The 17539-nt window shown below is 54.3% G+C and overlaps 1 protein-coding gene across 2 annotated transcripts; it reads left to right on the forward strand.

The window, feature by feature from the left end:
* Positions 1 to 3599: 3599 nt before the first annotated feature.
* On the forward strand, positions 3600 to 14018 carry MCAT (malonyl-CoA-acyl carrier protein transacylase). Of its 2 annotated transcripts, XM_027595530.2 has the most exons (4): positions 3600 to 4045; positions 5425 to 5512; positions 8460 to 8677; positions 12307 to 14018. In XM_027595530.2, exons 1-4 carry the CDS (start codon positions 3626 to 3628, stop codon positions 12715 to 12717), a joined length of 1137 nt encoding a protein of 378 aa, XP_027451331.2. In that variant the 5' UTR covers positions 3600 to 3625; the 3' UTR covers positions 12718 to 14018. The 2 variants fall into 2 exon arrangements, with proteins under 2 accessions (XP_027451331.2, XP_027451332.1); XM_027595531.2 differs by lacking the exon at positions 8460 to 8677 and having other exon boundaries at positions 12307 to 12523.
* Positions 14019 to 17539: the final 3521 nt, after the last annotated feature.

Here is a 17539-nt window from a genome sequence, read left to right on the forward strand (position 1 = left end):
GCCTGGAAGCCTCCCGTTACTTCTGCCTCCCTCCTGTCCAACCCCACGGACCCCTCCGGAGCCTGGGCAACGGTCACGGTCCCTCCTCTGAGCAGCAGCTGCAGCCCCTTAGTTGGCCCCCAGCTCCCCTCTTGTTCTTTCCATTCCACTCCTCTGCTGAGGACCCTCCAAGGCTCCCACTGCTTAGGATCCAGTCCAAACTTTTCCCTGGCACTGGAGGCCCTGCCAAACTGGGGTCAAGCTAACTACCCTACCCTTTCCCACCTCTGTGCCCCTGTCTAGGGCACCCCCCACCCCACCCCCACCCTGGGCATCTCCACATGTCCAAGTCTGGCTGCTCTCCAGTGTCATGCCAGCAAGCTCTTCCAGAACCCCAAGTCTGTGCCACCCCCATTCTAAGTGGGCAGTGACTTCTGAACTCCACAGCACTGAGCACGGAGCTTCTCTTGGGCATTTGGCATGTATACTGAGCCCCTCAGGGTGGTCAGCTCTGGGCCGAACCCTAGAGGATTCAACACAAGCAAAGCCCATCTGTAGGCTCAGTTGATCCAGGAAGGAGGCATGGAAACACCCTCCCAAGCCCCAGAGGATTAACCCCACCTCACAGGCTCAGAGAGGTGAAAGAACATCCTGAGGTCACACAGCTGGTCAGCGATGGAGTCAGGATTCCCATCCAGGCGCCCCCAGGATCTGCACTCTTAACCGGTGTGTCATTCAGCTTCCCAATTCCAAGTGTGATACAGTACATCCTTGTATTTTATTTATGTGTTTACTTTATTACACGAGTAATCCACATGTATTGCAAAGCAATCGGAAAACACAGAGGAAAAAAATAAAGCGACCTATTCTCCCATCGCCTAGAGCAAAGCACAGTCCACATTTCGGTGAGTGTTTGCATGACTTTTTCTAAGCATATCACACCTTCCTTTACAAGAATGCCTTCATGCTACAAGTGGTTTTATAATTTTCCTCCCCTTACAATAAATCAGACGCCTCTTTCTACAGTAACAAACATTAGTCTACCTTGGTTTTCTTAATTGTGAAATGTTCCATACAAACAGAAATGTATATAAAACACTGTGTACACTTTAAAATAATAATGAAAAAACACCTGGGTGTCCACCCCCAGGTTAAGAAACAGGAGATTGCCAATGGCCCGGGGGTCTCCTGTATTCTCTCGGAATCCTCCCTTCACCCCAAGGTCACCTCTAACTTGACTTATGAGTTAAACATGACCTTGCTCTCCTTTAGAATTTTTTTAACGGGGCACCTGGGTGGCTCAGTCGTTAAGCGTCTGCCTTCAGCTCAGGTCATGATCCCAGGGTCCTGGGATGGAGCCCTGCATCGGGCTCCCTGCTCAGCAGGAAGCCTGCTTCTCCCTCTCCCACTCCCCCTGCTTGTGTTCCCTCTCTTGCTGTGTCTCTCTCGGTCAAATAAATAAATCTTTAAAAAAAAAAAAAAGAATTTTTTAAAGATTTTATTTATTTATTTGAGAGAGAGAGAGAGAGAGAGAGAGAACGCACACAAGCAGGGGGAGGGGCAGAGGGAGAAGGAGAAGCAGACTCCCTGCTGAGCAGGGAACCTTATGTGGGGCTCAATCCCAAGACCCTGGGAACATGACCTGAGCCAAAAGCAGACGCTTAACCGGCTGAGCCACCCAGGCACCCCACTGCTTTAGTATTTTTAATTTCCAAGGGATTCTTATTTGCTTTCTAAATGTTCTTTTTAAATATAACTTTCTGTTCACTTTTCATGGATTCAGCATCTTCTCTTATCTCTCAACTATCTGTGATAGTTTTCTTAAAACAATTATTTTCTGCTCTCCTAATAGTCTCAGGATCCTATGTGTTGTGGGTTTTTTGTTTTGTTTTGTTTTCTTTCTGTTTGTAAGAGGCTTTCCTCAGATGCTTGGGAATTTTGGCCTGGCTTCTCATGATTAGAAGGAGGGAGGAAAATAAGTCTATGGATGGTATTTGTTGGTTTAGCATCACTGTAAGTTGGAACTTCGGGGGCCATTTGTCTGGAAACTTCCCGGACTGTCAATGTCTTTCAGATTTCCTCTTGGACTGGTCAGATTCCCCAAGGTCCTTCAGTCCCTTGCATGGAGGGTAAGGGTCTAGTTCTGGGTTTCTGGGAGCTGAGTCGGGGAGAACACCAGAGGAGGTCTCCTCATTCAGCATTCAGCATCCACCTGTTTTGACAAAATACCCACATTCACCACTGTCCCTGGCATGTCCAGCCCTTTCCAGAATTAAACCCCAGATGTTTGCCAGAATGAGGGAGGGGCACCACTCAGTGGCTAGAGAGAGGGGTCTAAAGATCTGTTCTTCAAAGATACCTTCAAACAGTCCTCTTTATTTTAACCTTCTTTCACCCTTAGATCTACAAGCAGCTAGTGCTGCCAGTCCCTAAGCTTTTGAGAAGGCTCTTGTATAAATGAGGGTTGGTCAGCTTTCCCCACTGTCCAGAGGAATTTGGCTGTCTGGAGTCAGCTAAGTCAAGTAATACTGGTCTTCCTGCTTTTCAGCTTCCAGGGGTTCTTTTCTTTCCTGCTCTCCCTGTCCTTGTGGATTTAGGTCTTTATAAGATTCCCTTCCTGTGGATTTATGGGCTTCTGGAGGCAGTGTGTGCTCTGTTCATGTCTTAACCTGAAAATCTCCTCCGTATCTTTGATGGCCTCAGCGTTGTATAGATTTGCCGTAACCCATTTAACGAATCTCCTCTCGTCGAATATAGGGCTTTTCCCCACTTTTTCCTTGTCAAAAGCAAGGCTGTATCGGATGTTCTGAGAGTTAGAGCTTTGCTCATTTGAGTCTTAGGACAAACTCACTGAAGTAGATTTGCTGATGTAATTCCACGTACATCTTTCTCATTATGAGGCGTGCGTGCGTGTGGGTGTGCGTGGGTGTCTGTCTGTGTGTCCGTCTGTCTCCCGGGCGCCGTAGAGGAGGCTGGCAGGAAATGAGAGAGGAGCAAGTGGGGGTGAGGTCAGAGTTAGGCTCTCCCCGACCCTGCCTCACACCGCCGCTCAGAAACCTGTAACCCCATTTCCGATCCCCCTTCTGTCTCTAACCACCTGTCACTCAAGTCTTTGAGCCTTTGACCAAAGATGGAGGATAATAGCTCCTACCCATCACAGCGTCGTTGTGCGGAATTAAAGACGCTAATGTCTGACAAACATCCAGGGCTTTGTTCAATGGAGCAGATATGAATCGGATGCCTCTGTGTGCCTGTTCGGTTTACAGGAAAGATTGTGAAAGAGAGCTGTTCTCTTGCTTTCTGCACAGGAGAAACAAGGTGGAAGCTTCTCCGGCGAGGGAGCGTGAGCACGACACTGCGCTCGCGGCTCGTTCAGGAACTCTTGCCGCGGGAGGACGGCTGTGCGGCGCGGGGCGGCGCTTTACTCGCTCCCGCGCGGGTTTCCCTAAGCGCCTGGGTCACTCCAGGCCCCCGGCGCGCAGCCGCGCGGGCTCCGGGGCGGAACTCGTACGCGCGGAACCTTTCTTCCCTGCCCCCCGGTGCCGCGACCCGCCCGGCGGGAAATGCGTCAAGGACCGCGCCGCCCCGCGCCGCCGCCGCTCGGCCTCGGTCGCCCCGGTAACGCGCGGCGGGCGGCAACCTCATCATGAGCGTGCGGGTGGCGCGGGCCGCGTGGGCCCGGGGCTGGGGCGCCGGCTGCCGCCGCGGCGCCGCGGACTTCCCGCTGCCCCCGCCGCGCGCCGTGGACGTGGCGGAGCTGCTGCGAGACGCCACGGCCGCGGAGGAAGGCCCGCGGGAGGTGGCGGCGCGGCGGCCGCCGGGCCAGTGCTCGGTGCTGCTCTTCCCGGGCCAGGGCAGCCAGGTGGTGGGCATGGGCCGGGGGCTGCTCCGCTACCCGCGCGTCCGCGAGCTCTACGCCGCCGCCCGCAGCGTGCTGGGCTACGACCTGCTGGAGCTGAGCCTGCACGGGCCGCAGGAGGCCCTGGACCGCACCGCGCACTGCCAGCCCGCCGTCTTCGTGGCTTCGCTGGCCGCCGTGGAGAAGCTGCATCACCTGCAGCCCGCGGTGAGGCCCGACGCCCCGCGGCCCGCCCGGGGAGGATGGGCTGTGCCCGGGCCCGCATCCGCCAGGCCCGAGTGCTCCCACGTCTGACGCATTGGGCAGAGTCTTACCGAGTTCCCACTGTTGTAGGCGCTGGGGACATGGCCCTAGGCAAGCCTGCCTGTTAGGGAAGGGGGATGATGAAGAATAAATACACTGTGTAAATGACATAGTATGATAAATATGGCGTTACAGAAAGGAAAACAGAGCAGGGAAAGGGGCTGAGGAGTCAGGGCTGGACTGCGATTTTATTTATTTTGCAAAAGGTGATTATTTTTACTATTCTTTACACCCAACACGGGGCTCAAACTCAAGACCCCCAGATCGAGTCGCATGTTCCATCTACTGAGCCTGGGCTGCGATTTTTAAATTTCTGTTTTCTTGTGTGTGTGTTTCTTTTACTTTTTTTAAAATTTCAATTCAATTAATCAACATATAGTGTAGTATTAGTTTCTGAGGGAGAGTTCAGTGGTTCAGCAGTTGTATTTAACATCCTGTGCTCATCCCATCACGTGCTCTCCTTGATGCCCCTCGATGATTTTAAATGACCCTCAGTCATTTGTTAGTTACTAAATGATTTTAAAAGGATTGAACTTCGACCTTAAATGAGGGATCATTAAGAAGATGATGTGTGAGAATGTCACTTCGCTTGAAGGTGTGAATTGATTGCTGTTAACATTTGATAATATCAAAACAGTAAATGTGAAGCTACTGCTTTGAACCCTGTACTCCATTCTCACAACAACCTCGTGAAGTAAATACAGTTACTTTGTGGATGAGGCAAGGAGACCCAGACACATAACAGAATTAGTGAAGTGGTGGTTGTAACATTCATGGAGCCCTTACCCTCGGCCAGGTCTGTGCTTAAGCACTGTAGAGACATTATCTTGGTGTCGTCTCAGTAACCCTGTGAGGTAGGTCCTGCCCTTACCCCATCCCACAGATGGGACAACCAAGGCTTGGAGAAGTTAGGGAACTCTCCCAAACTAAGAATCAAATCCAGAGAGTCACTCTCTTCTCTGCGTAGCTCCCTCCGTCTCCCTCGGCCTAAGAGGCATCTCCAGGGCAGAGGCAGGAGGATGCAGAGCCCTGGGTTGGAGTCACAGCTTCACCAGAGTCAGCCAGCAGGCTTTAACTTGTCTTGCCAGCAAAGTTCCTCATCAGTAAAAGGGCTGGTTCAGGGCTTGTCAATGCCACTTCTGTGTGTACTCTTCTAGCCAGAGCGTCAGGCCAGTGGCTCCTGGTTCCTTGAGCCTCTGAACACCCTGCCGGGTCTCAGTGCAGAGCCCTGGACTGAACCGCTCCTGAGACCTCGGCCTCATGTCCTGCATCTGTCACCACAGGTTATTGAGAACTGTGTTGCTGCTGCCGGATTCAGTGTGGGAGAATTTGCAGCCCTAGTATTTGCTGGAGCCATGGAATTTTCTGAAGGTACACAGGAAGGGGTTTGGTTTTGTGCCGGGGTGTTCTCTTGCTGGGCTCACTGGGGATCAAGGACACTGTCAAAAATAATTCTGGAGCCACTCGGGTGATAAAGAAGGAAGCACATGGATGAGAATGACATGGGGACCCAAGGACCAGACTTCACCTTGGTTCCCTTTTAATCCTGAAGGGTTCATTGGGGATTTTCTTTCTTTTTTGTAATCTCCTGAGCTCTGTTTGCTTGACTGTCCCCCGCGCTGTCCTGGGTGCTCTCAGTCCACTCCCACGGCCCCCGTGCCTGTCACGTGATAGATGGCCAGTAGATAGTCGTGGAATGAAAAAGAGTAAATGTTCGATCTTGAGCATATCAGTTTCACTTAGGATTTTTGCTCATAGTGAAACCCATTAAACTGTTTTGTTTATAGTTAAATATGGGCAAAGGATGTGAACAGACCTTTCTCTAAAGCAGATAAATAGAAACGGCCAACAGGCACGTGAAAAGATGTTCAACATCACTGATCATTAAGGACTTGCAAATCAAAACCACACTGAGATACCACCTTATACCTACTAGGATGATTTCAATTAAAAATATATAATAAAATAATAAAATTTTGGAAATTAAAAATAATAAGTGTTGGCAAGAATGTGAACGAATAGGACCCTCAGACATGGCTGGTGAGAATGTAAAATGGTGCAGCCACTGTGGAAACCAGTCTGACAGTTCCTCAAGACGTTACGCATAGAATCACCATGTGACCCAGTGGTTCTGCCTATAGGTATATACCTAAGAAATGAAAACCTATGTCCACGCGGGAAAACCTGTACACAAACGTTCATAATAGCATTATTCAAAATAGCCCAAAGATGGAAACAATCCAAATGTCTCTCATCAAATGAGTGGATAAACAAATTGCCCTCTGTCCATGCAATGGAATATTCTTCAGCCATAACAAGGGAGGAAGTGCTGATACATGCTACAACACAGATGAGCCTCAAAAGCATGCTCATTGAAAGAAACGATCTCTTTTATGTGAAATGTCCAGAATATGCAAATCCAGAGACAACAGATTAGAGATTATGAGGGTGGAGGGCAGAGGAAAGGAGAAATGGGGAGTGATTACTTGGCAGATACGGGCTATTTTATGGAGGGATGGAAAGTTTTGAAACTAGAGCAAGCAGGTGGTTGCACAACATTCTGAATACAAAAGATACCACCGAACTAAACCCTTGAAACTGGTTATGTTTTATGTGACTTTTACTTCAGTGTTTTAAGAAACAGCATTCTAGCACAGTTAAGGAAACGATAAAAAATGTTGCATATTCACACCTCCTAATAAGACTTTTATTTTTTTTAAGATTTTATTTATTTATTTGTCAGAGAAAGACACGGAGGGAACACAAGCAGGGGGAGCGGGAGAGGGAGAAGCAGGCTCCCGCCGAGCAGGGAGCCCGATGCGGGGCTCGATCCCAGGACCCTGGGATCATGACCTGGGTTGAAGGCAGACGCTTAACAACTGAGCCACCCAGGCGCCCCTATGTTTTATTTTTTTTAAAGATTTTACTTATTTGAGAGAGAACATGAGTCAGGGGAGGGGCAGAGGGACAAGCAGACTCCCTGTTGAACAAGGGAACCCGATGTGGGGCTCGATCCCGGGACCCCGGGATCATGACCTGAGCCGAAGGCAGACACCTAACAACTGAGCCACCCAGGTGCCCCTAATAAAACTATTTTATACACACATAGGTTTTCTGTGCACATAATTTGCAGAGTTATAGTTTATGTATATCCTGTGTTTTTTCACTTGACGTTTTGCATAGTTCTTTAACACCTGCGTGGGAGGACTTCCGTGTGCCCTCTCCACTTTCTGTGGGTTCTTTGCTACTTCCTACCTCAGGCTCTCATTGTATTTGCTCCACAATGTGCTCCCTACCTGTGTAAGGGGCCAACAGTCCAGTACAAACGTATGTAGGTGCTGAGGGAAGGAAGATGTGCTAGGAAGGGTGCAGGGTGTGCTCCTCAGACCCTCTCTGTGGTCCCAGGAAACCCTGGACTCGTCCCTTAACCTCTCCTTGGTCCGGTCATCCCCTCCCCCAGGGAGCAGACCCAGGACCAGGATGACGGATGTCCAGTCGTCACAGGCCGTTCTTACCTCACGATCACGGGCTGCCTGCCCCAGGCACAGCCTGTCCTCTCACCTTGAACTTGAGCCGCCCTGAACCAGGAGCTCTACATTTCCCTTCATTTGTCTTGGCAGTGTCAGCTCCAGCTCCAAGTGAGGGCAGTAAAGCTTGATTTATGAGAATCCTGTTATTGAAATTCTGATGCGCAGTTGTCTCAACAATCCAGGCAGATGAGATAGTATTATCCTCATTTTACTAACTGAAAATTTGAACCTGAAAGGTCATGACTTGCCCAAAACAGTATATGTAGCTCCAAGTCTGTTCCTTTGCACTTGCTCCCTGCACCAGGGTTTCTCACCAGCAGCACTGTTGATGTTTTGGACCAGATAATAACTTGATTTGGGTGGGGCCGTGCATTGTAGGATGTGGAGCAGCATCCCTGACTTCTGCCCACCAGATGCCAGTAACATGCACGCGTACGCCCCCCACGCACACACTCCGCTGTTGTGACAATCACAAGTGTCCCCAGACCCTGCCCCAAGGCAAGATCACCCCTGGTTAAGAACCGCATCCTACAGCAAGCCAGCTTTAAGGCTGGGAGCTCCGTGGTTTCGTTTGTATGGTGCTAAGGACAGCACCCACCTCTCTCATGACGGTGGTGCTGTCTCTGTGTAGTAGAGATACGAAGAACTGTGGCCTTGGGGACTGCTGATAACTACCAGCGTCAGCGTCTCCGGCACGCTGGGTGAACTCGCACTTTGTCTCGCAGGTCTGGGCTTCCCCCGCGTCATAACGTGCCCTGATTGTTCCAAATGCGCTTCTCTCTGGATAGGTTTGTATGCAGTGAAAGTCCGAGCCGAGGCCATGCAGGAAGCCTCGGAAGCTGTCCCCAGCGGGATGTTGTCTGTCCTCGGCCAGCCTCAGTCCAAGTTCACTTTCGCCTGTTTAGAAGCCCGGGAACACTGCAAGACTTTGGGCATAGAGAACCCCGTGTGTGAGGTGGCCAACTACCTGTTTCCTGATTGCAGGGTGATCTCAGGACACCTGGAGGTTGGTACTGATGGGAACAGCCTTCCTAGACCCCAGCCCATACAGAAGGTTAGAATTGTCCCACCCACAGTAGGGAGCCCATGATGGTGTGATGAGTGTTCTGCCAAGCCACAGTCTCTGGGAAGTATCTGAGGGCAAGCAGGGGCAGGGGGGGCAGAGTGACAGGGTGGCGGGGGGGAGGTGGCGTGAGCACTGCAGAGGGAGGCAAGAGGCTGAGATGCTGTCCCCACTCCACCATGCATAGACGAGGACCTTGAGCAAATCACCTAGCCCACCTAGGTAAAGGGGTTGGACCAGATGATCCCCAGGGCCTTCCTGTAGTAAGTTCTGGGGTTCTCACCTCTGATCTGGTTGCTTCCTTAGCGAGAGGAGAAGCCATTCCTGGTAGGTTACTCCGCCCCACTGTACCTTTTAGGTATCTGTTTTTATTTAGCCCAAGTTCATTTTCTTTCCTTCCTTCTGTCCTTCCTTCCATTCACTGCTTCCCTAGACATTTCTCAAGCAGCTCCTCTGTAACAGGCACTGAGGGTAGGTACCTGGACTGATAAGCTGGGAACGGGTGACTGTGGGTTTAGGGCACAGTAAGGGTCAGGCTGGCTGCCCGGAGGCCTGAGGAGGTGACACCAGGAGCGGTGCATGGAGGGTACATTTGCCGGGAAGAGGGGAGGCAGGGAGGCAGGGAGGCAGCGAGCAGCCGACGGCAAAGTGCAGCTGGGCACTGAGGGCCTGGCCCCGGGTTGCTGAGTCCACGCCGGATCCTGCACAAGGGGCTGCAGCTGCAGGGCCAGTGTCTACACAGCTCGTGTCAAGTAGACCTTGCAGCCAGCTTGTGTTCCCCAGAAGGGAGTCCTCTGTGTGCTTAACACACGAGGAAGCTGAGGCAGAGGGAGAGGCCAGTGCTTAGAGATGGTGGAGGCAGAACGGAGTGCCAGTCTGTCTCATTCTGGAACCTTCTTCCTCCACTCGACTGCATGCAGTCCGCCATCCCCTGAGAGGCCTTGCCGGTATGCCAGGAGTCTGTCCATCTCCTCGGAACCAGCGAGAGTCTCTCCTGTGACAGTTCTGAGGGCACAGGAGGATGGGTGACAGTGGCCCCACGTGGATCGTGGAACTGGTTGCTCGTTCCCATTAACAGCCTTGGGACGGCCCCGAAGTGGGTAGGGAGGGGCCCCAAACCAGGGCTGGCGTCTCCTTGCGCAGCTCCCGGACATTTGGGTACACGGGATGACAACTGCTCGGATCCCCAGCGTTAGCCTTTTGGTGCCAAAGCAAAGAGCTCAGGTGAGGGCAGGGCTTTCCTGAGCAGTAGAGTCCCTTTACGACCACTGATTGGTAAAAACCCCTTGACCTCTGCCTCCTGGGCCCTGAGGCTATGGCCTTGACTCCTGTGGCCCCAGCCTGGGATGCGACCTGGACGAGTCCCGAGGCCTTACGTGGAAAGCACTGCGAGATGCTGAAATGAGTAGCCATCCACGCAGACACCACGGACCAGACAGCCCAGGCACGGCGGGAAGGATCCAAAAGGCCGGTGTTCAGAGGGGCTACTGGGTGCCCCTCAGCAAGATGGGGCTGGAGGACGGGTGGCGGTGACGTGAAGCGTCAGGATAGGCTGGACCCTGCTGCAGTGACAGGCAGCCTGGCCCCTCAGTGCTTCCCACAGCTGGGGTCCCACTTCCGTTGCAGTTTGCTTCGCTGTGCTGAGCTCGGCCGCCCTGGGCTCTGGCCGGCGCTCAGGCCGCTGTAGCAGCCTATGTGGGACGCCGACAGCCTCCCGGCCTGGGACAGTGAGACACGGTGAGCCACAGGCTGCGCTGGCCTCTACAGGGAGGGGCCCACAGAGGCGGGTCACCAAGTGCCGTCCAACCAAAAATACGAATCCTTCCTACCCTCCGGGGGCACAAAGAGCCATCCTGTTACATAGTTTTTTCCAGTGTACATGGATGGGCTCGGCAGGCAAGACAGTTGCTAACGGTCACATAGCACTTATGTGCCAAGCAGGGTTCTCCTGGATAGCCTGTGAGTTGGCCAGTGTTGTCCCCCTTTTATAGATGAGGGAACTGAGGCACAGAGAGGTAAGGCAAAATCACCCAAGGTCAGGCAGCTGCTGGGCTCACCTTCTGTCTTCCAGGGAACAGCTGGCCCAGCTTCCGTGCACCTGTGGATGGTGGCAGGATGGTGGCAGGCCAGAGACGGGGCCAGAGAGACTGGTGACAGTTTAGCACACAGGAAACCCTTCGGCAGAGCCCAGGGGAGGACCATCAGGGTGGCAGGCCCCGGACTGTGTCCTCAGGGCCTAGGGTCTCTTAAGAATATCTACTGTTTTTAAATTATTTGCAAATTATGTAGTTTGCAAACAGCTCCAAGTTTGGGCCTGTTAGCCTGGGAGGCCCCTTCTAAGCTGAGACGCCCTTCAGGGGAAGGCTTTTGGCTTCAGGGAGACAGAGCTCTTTTCTCAAGAGAAAGCTCAAGATGATGGGGTTCCGATAGAAATGAGGAGGGCGCCTGGGTGGCTCAGATGGTTAAGCGTCTGCCTTCGGCTCAGGTCATGATCCCAGGGTCCTGGGATCGAGTCCCGCATCGGGCTCCCTGCTCCTTGGGAGCCTTCTTCTCCCTCTCCTTCTCTCTCTCTCTCTCCCTCTGTCTCTCATGAATAAATAAATAAACTCTTTAAAAAAAAAAAAAAAGAAAGAAAGAAATGAGGATTGGAGCCTCCGGAATTTTTATCTTTTTTTTTTTTTAAGATTTTATTTATTTGACAGAGACACAGCGAGAGAGGGAACACAAGCAGGGGGAGTGGGAGAGGGAGAAGCAGGCTTCCCATCGTGCAGGGAGCCCGATGCGGGGCTCGATCCCAGGACCCTGGGATCATGACCTGAGCCGAAGGCAGACACTTAACGACTGAGCCACCCAGGCGCCTCTGGAAGTTTTATCTTGAGGGCTATGGAGTAATAAGAAGACAGGCTTATTAAAAATTGTGAAGGGTAGGGCGCCTGGGTGGCTCAGTTGGTTAAGCGACCGCCTTCGGCTCAGGTCATGATCCTGGAGTCCCGGGACCGAGTCCCACATCGGGCTCCCTGCTCGGCGGGGAGTCTGCTTCTCCCTCTGACCCTCCCCCCTCTCGTGTGCTCGCTCTCTCTCATTCTCACTCTCTCAAAAATAAATAAATAAATCTTTAAAAAAAAAAACTGTGAAGGGTAGCCGGCTTATAATTGCAAACTCACACTAGGTAGGGCGTTCTCATGTTGTCAGACCCTTTCACACCTCCTGTCTGATCGCTTCCCAGCAACCTTGTGAAGCAGCTGAAACTGTGCTCACTGTGTGGATGACAAAAGTTGAGAGGCTGAATGATCTGCCCAGCGCCGCCAGGACAGTGAATGAGGCGCTGGGGTGGACCGCGTTCCCCAGCCTCGATCTCTTTCAGGAGGGCTGTGTGAGTGGTCACAGCCCCAGAGGAGGGCTTCTGGGTCACCGCGTACACGACCGATCTGTACTGGAACAAAGAGGTGAAGGGAGCCTGTCCTCAAAACTGTCTGCAGGATGAAGCATGCCGATGTGCCAGGGGGGGCCGCCTCGCCGTGTTTCCTCCCCTAAGATGTCCTTGGCTTAAACTTCCTTCCTTTTTCATCCAGGCGCTGCAGTTCCTCCAGAAGAATTCCTCCAAGTATCACTTCAGACGCACCAAGATGCTGCCCGTTAGCGGGGGGTTCCATACCCGCCTCATGGAGCCAGCCTTGGAGCCCCTGGCACAAGTTCTAAAGTCGATTGGTGTCAAGAAGCCTCTGGTTTCCGTCCACTCGAACGTCGATGGGAACAGATACATGCATCCCAAACACGTCCAGAAACTGCTGGTGCGGCAGGTGGTCTCCCCGGTGAAGTGGGAGCAGACGATGCATGCCATATACGAGAGGAAGAAAGGCACGGAGTTCCCCCAGACTTTTGAAGTGGGCCCTGGGAATCAGCTGGGGACCATCCTGAAGAGCTGTAACCTGCAGGCTTGGAAGTCCTACAGGCCCGTGGAGGTGCTGGAGGACGGGACCTAGACCATGCCCCCCGGCGGATCTCCTGGTGCCCGGGGCGGCGGCGGCGCAGCTTGGGAGGGAGAAGGGGACCCAGGAGGGGCTGCAGCGGGCCTGGACCTGCCCTGCCTGTCCCCTGGCTTCCTCCTCCGAGTGACTGGGAGGCAGTGTTTGCAAAGTGGTTTGAAGGCCACATAAAAAGCACTGAAAGTGAGTTATTTCTTTACCTGCCAAGGTCCGTTTCTCGCCCCCCTCGCCCCCAGGCCTGTTCCAAGGCTGGGGGGAAAGCTGCGGCCAGGCCAGAAGAGTCTGCCTGGAGGCCGACCTCACACCGCTGGGCTCCGGTGGCTCCTCTGTGGGCTGGGAAGGCTTGGCCCGTGGCCTGTCACTCCACCCACAGCCAAACCTCAGCCCTTTCATCACGGAAAGCAAAGGGCTTTCAAGACACAACTGGCCGGGGCAGCCATCCTGTCCACCCCTCTCTCCGTAGTTGGGAGACTCGGTCCCACATTTGTTTATCTACCCAACAGATGGTATTGAGCACCTGCTGTCTACCTGTAAGCAAGTGGCCTCTGCCCTGGTGGGGAAGAGTCGGTAGAGTCGGTAGCCAGGCGGGAAGGGTCTGGGGAGGCTGGCTGAGGGCCCTGTTTCCTCCCCCACCCCCAGGCATCCCTGCAGACAGTGATCCCTAAGTGTCTACTCTGTGGCCGTGACCTCCCGTGGCACAGGCCACCCCCCCTAGCGCTTCTCTGCCCTCTCCACACCGTAGCAAAGCGCAGCCTCTCGGTGGACGCTGCTCCTGCACTGATACTAAACAGGAGTCATTCTAAGCTCCTCGGTGGCTTTTTCCTTCATCAGTGATAGTGGGAAACCCACTCAGGTACGGGATCTCTGCATTTGTCTGTAATTGTCTGTGTAGACACCCCCCAAATCCCGGGTAGGTTTCTCATTTTTAATTCCGCAGGGTTTCTCAGCAGGGGCCCTGTCCGCCTCTGGGCCGAACTGGCTCACGATGTGAGCCGCTGTCCTGGCTCCCAGCCACTCGGTGCCAGTGACCCTTCCAGATGTCGTGACCCCCGCACATGCCCACGTGTGTCCGCAGCACCGGCTCCGAGCCCCTGTGAATAGGACCACGGAACCCGATCTTCCCCACAGCCTGAGTCTGAGTGTTCTCTGGAGTTCAGTGACGATCTCTTACAACTCCCATTTTAGGGCGCCTGGTGGCTCAGGCGTTAAGCATCTGCCTTCGGCTCAGGTCATGATCCCAGGGTCCTGGGATCGCGCCCCGCATCGGGCTCCCCGCTCAGTGGGAAGCCTGCTTCTCCCGCTCCCACTCCCCCTGCTTGTGCTCCCTCTCTCGCTGTGTCTCTGTCAGATAAATAAAAATCTTAAAAAATAGGGGTGCCTGGGTGGCTCAGTTGGTTAAGCGACTGCCTTCGGCTCGGGTCATGATCCTGGAGTCCCGGGATCGAGTCCCGCATCGGGCTCCCTGCTCAGCAGGGAGTCTGCTTCTCCCTCTGACCCTCTTCCCTCTCGCGCTCTCATTCTCTCTCTCTCTCAAATAAATAAATAAAATCTTAAAAAAAAATCTTAAAAAATAAAAACAAAAAAAAACTCCCATCTTAGAAATTTTCAAACGTTCACAAAGAACCTTGCTGTTATTTTTGGTGGGCAGCAAAGCAAAGTTTATGGAGCAATAGTACAAATCTCCCAAAGAGGGAGGGGACCCAAGAGGGTTGCCCGAAACTTGCTATTATTTTTAAAGAGCGTGGAGTCTGTCTGAACCCCCCCCCCCCGAGCGCCGTGGCAGTGGCCGCCCTGGGAGACTCTCCAGGCCAGGCCTGCGTTCTCTGGCTGTGCTGCCGGCAGGATGGTGTGGCACTTACACTCGGCTCTGAGGAGCACAGTCCCACATGAGGGAGCTGGAGAAGCGGCGGAGGGGGAAGTGTTCCCGCATGGCAGGCCTCCCTGCTTCTCTGGGCACGGCCCTTTTCCTCAGGATCCAGCCAGACTCCAAGCCACAGGAGGGAGAAGGAACAGCAATCAAAGGGCATATGGTGCTGCCTTAAGGAAGGTTCCAGAAAGCTGGCAAAGTCTCTGGCTACACTGCAGGGGCTGCCCAGTAGGGGGAACCCAAAGGTGCGGGCAGGCAGTGCTCACCTCCACAACGTGAGCCCGTGGATGCGCCCTTGCCCCGCCCCCGCCCCCGCCCCCGCAGACTTTTGAGTCTGGATCAATGACAGCAGCATAGGGTGGGGAGGGGAGTCTGGGGGCGGGGGTCGGGGGGCGCGGAGCGCAGGGTCTGGGGTGAGAGCCTGAGGGGCTGTGGTGGATCCTACATCCTGCTTCTTGGCAGGATCTGGGCCAGTGTGTGCCCCCTTGAGAATACCCCACACCATCGTTGGCCCCATGGAGCTGGCCAGCCCCGAGGTAGGCACACCTGCCACCACGTTTGCGTCCCATGCCCGTGGAGACCCTGGGCCTGTTTTCTCGTTTCTCTTTCCAGCAGCTTGCCTCCCTCGGTCCGCCTGGAATTGGGTGCTGCTTCCCTGCCTGGCAGGAACGGGCTTCCCTGGGGACGTTCTAAGAGAATCAGATCTTGCAGCCCCAGAAATCTTGACGGGACCAAGGGCCTCGACCAAAAGCCTCAGAAACAGCAAAGATGACGGAGCCCCTCACACCCCCGCAGCCTTGTCACCTCCTCTGGGCAGGTGCTTCACTGTTTGCAGTGGCCTCCACCCCAGGCCCCCCATGGAATAGGGGTCTGTGTCCACCCCGTGGCAGTGGCCCTGGGACCCGCTGCAGAGGTGCACCAGGAGATTGGAGCATTGTGGGGCGATTCTCTAGGGATCATGAGGCCGCTGGGTAAGCACGTTACCCCTGCTTCCCTTCCTAGTAGGGCTAGGCCTCCAGTCCTCCCTTTTTGGGGTTGGACAGTGATTTCTGGTATCACTGTTGCTAAGCATCTGTTTGCAACTTGTGGAAGTTGCCCCGCAGATCAGCCAGACTGGGTTTGACCATGACCCCTTCCCCATCTGGGCCTCAGCGTCTCACCACCCCCTGCAGGCTGGACTAAGACGGCATCAGTGGGCAAAGACCCCAATCTGGTTGGGATCAGAGGATCCCAGTTGCCACCCTGGTCAAGCCCCTTCTTTCTCTGGGCCTCAGGTTCCCACTTGTAGGCTGGGCTGTCTTGAGCAGACGAGTGAAATGCCGGCTCCAGATGCAGCCGCATCCACCTCGTGTGGGGGTGCAGAAGCTGTGGCACGCTCCTCACAGCCCCACGGTTGGCATGAACTGACGAGACAGCAAGTCAGACACTGGCCCAAGCCACCCCAGGGCCTTTGTATGTGCTGCTCCCCCTCGCTGGGTGACGCCTTCGTTTTCTCCACAGCCAGCGTCTTCCAGGTCTCATCCACCCCAGCCCCATTTTCTCAGCCCTTTATTGCCTCAGAACACAGCCCCCAATCCTTAGCGTCTTTGTGTGCTTTTTAAAGAGAATGTGTGATTTGAGGGACCATGTCTTCACCCCAACCCCAGAACCCGTGCCCAAGCCTAGCGCAGTAGGGGTTCCGCTGACATCCATGGGTGGGAAGAATGTTGCAAACCCTAGAACACCTGGGGAGGGGGTCCCCAAATTCCTGCAGGGAGGAGCCACTGCATCGGCTGCACCTGGGGGCTCCACAAACAGCCATTTGCACTCCCTCCTCTCTCTGAAGAAGCCCAAGCTCCCCAGGAAGCTACAGGCAGCCCTGGCCACATGGAACACCTCAGGTGGGTACATGGCTGGGTGGGCAGTTTTGTCCCAAGAGCTTAGGAGCAAGCTGGTGCTAGGTGAATAGGGAGAACTCCCTAAAGAGGTGCCTCGGGGTTTGGCCTCGCCACATCCCTAGTTAACGGATTCTCCAGTGGGGCCCCGGGGCCCCGGGGTCAATGCAGCCACATAGGGAAAGCCCTGGGTCACTTCCGGGTCTATAAACTTGGTGGGTATCTGTCCAGGGGTGGAGTGTCCTTTGGGTGGAGCAGGATGTCAGGATGGAACATTCCCAGCAAGGACCTGGGAACCGGCAGACTCTGGGCTTGCCTGTGAGGTTTCGGGAGGGGCTGGCACAGCCCCAAGGGACCATTTACAGGAAAGGAGGCGGGAAGTCAGGCTGTGTGAAGGGCCAGACCCTCGAGAGCTGTGACACAAAAAGCCCAGTGGTGGCTGGGAGGGTCCCTTCAGTCATGAGGGTCGGAGGGGGCAGCTGGGAGTGGGTAAAGAAGGCTCTCCAAATCCAGGACCTGAAGGGGACAGAAGAGGAGGCTGCAGAAGATGGGGGGCTCACCCCAGCCCAGGGTTGGCATTTGAAATACGAGGGACTGTGGAGCGGGGGGGGGGGGGGGGGGCGGGGGGCGGAAGCTGGGGGGAGTCAAGAGCGCAAGTTCTGGAGAGAGCACCTAACACAGTCTAGAAACAGCACTAGGCCCAGGTCTGCGGCAGGCTGAGCCCACATGGTGGGTGCCCCTCGTCCAGCCCCTTCTCCCCAGCACACCTATGTGAGTAGCCCCACAGGCTGCACTGCTCCGGCAGGGAGCGCTGGATGAGCCAATGTGGGGAGGGCAGGCAGCCCAATTTTAAGAGGCTGACAGCCCAAAGGAAATAATCCCTAATGGTAGATTTCAGGCACCAGGCATGACAAGAGCAGGAGTAAACATGATTGTGTTGGGCCAAACTTCATGACAGCAGGTGCAGTTAAGAGCCTGCAGGTGTGTGGTCACGCACAGGTGGCTAGGCCCACACCCCGCCCTTACTCTCCCCTCCCCCCTGATTCTCCCGCCAGGGGCAAGATGGAGCCCACACGGC

The sequence above is a fragment of the Zalophus californianus genome, chromosome 9 (assembly GCF_009762305.2).
Source record: "Zalophus californianus isolate mZalCal1 chromosome 9, mZalCal1.pri.v2, whole genome shotgun sequence".
Taxonomy (NCBI): Eukaryota; Metazoa; Chordata; class Mammalia; order Carnivora; family Otariidae; genus Zalophus; species Zalophus californianus.

Coding starts and splice junctions, on each gene's coding strand:
- MCAT (XM_027595530.2), top strand. CDS start 3,626: ATGAGCGTGCGGGTGGCGCGGGCCGCGTGGGCCCGGGGCTGGGGCGCC. Junction 4,046..5,424: donor TGCATCACCTGCAGCCCGCG/GTGAGGCCCGAC, acceptor CTGTCACCACAG/GTTATTGAGAACTGTGTTGC. Junction 5,513..8,459: donor AGCCATGGAATTTTCTGAAG/GTACACAGGAAG, acceptor CTCTCTGGATAG/GTTTGTATGCAGTGAAAGTC.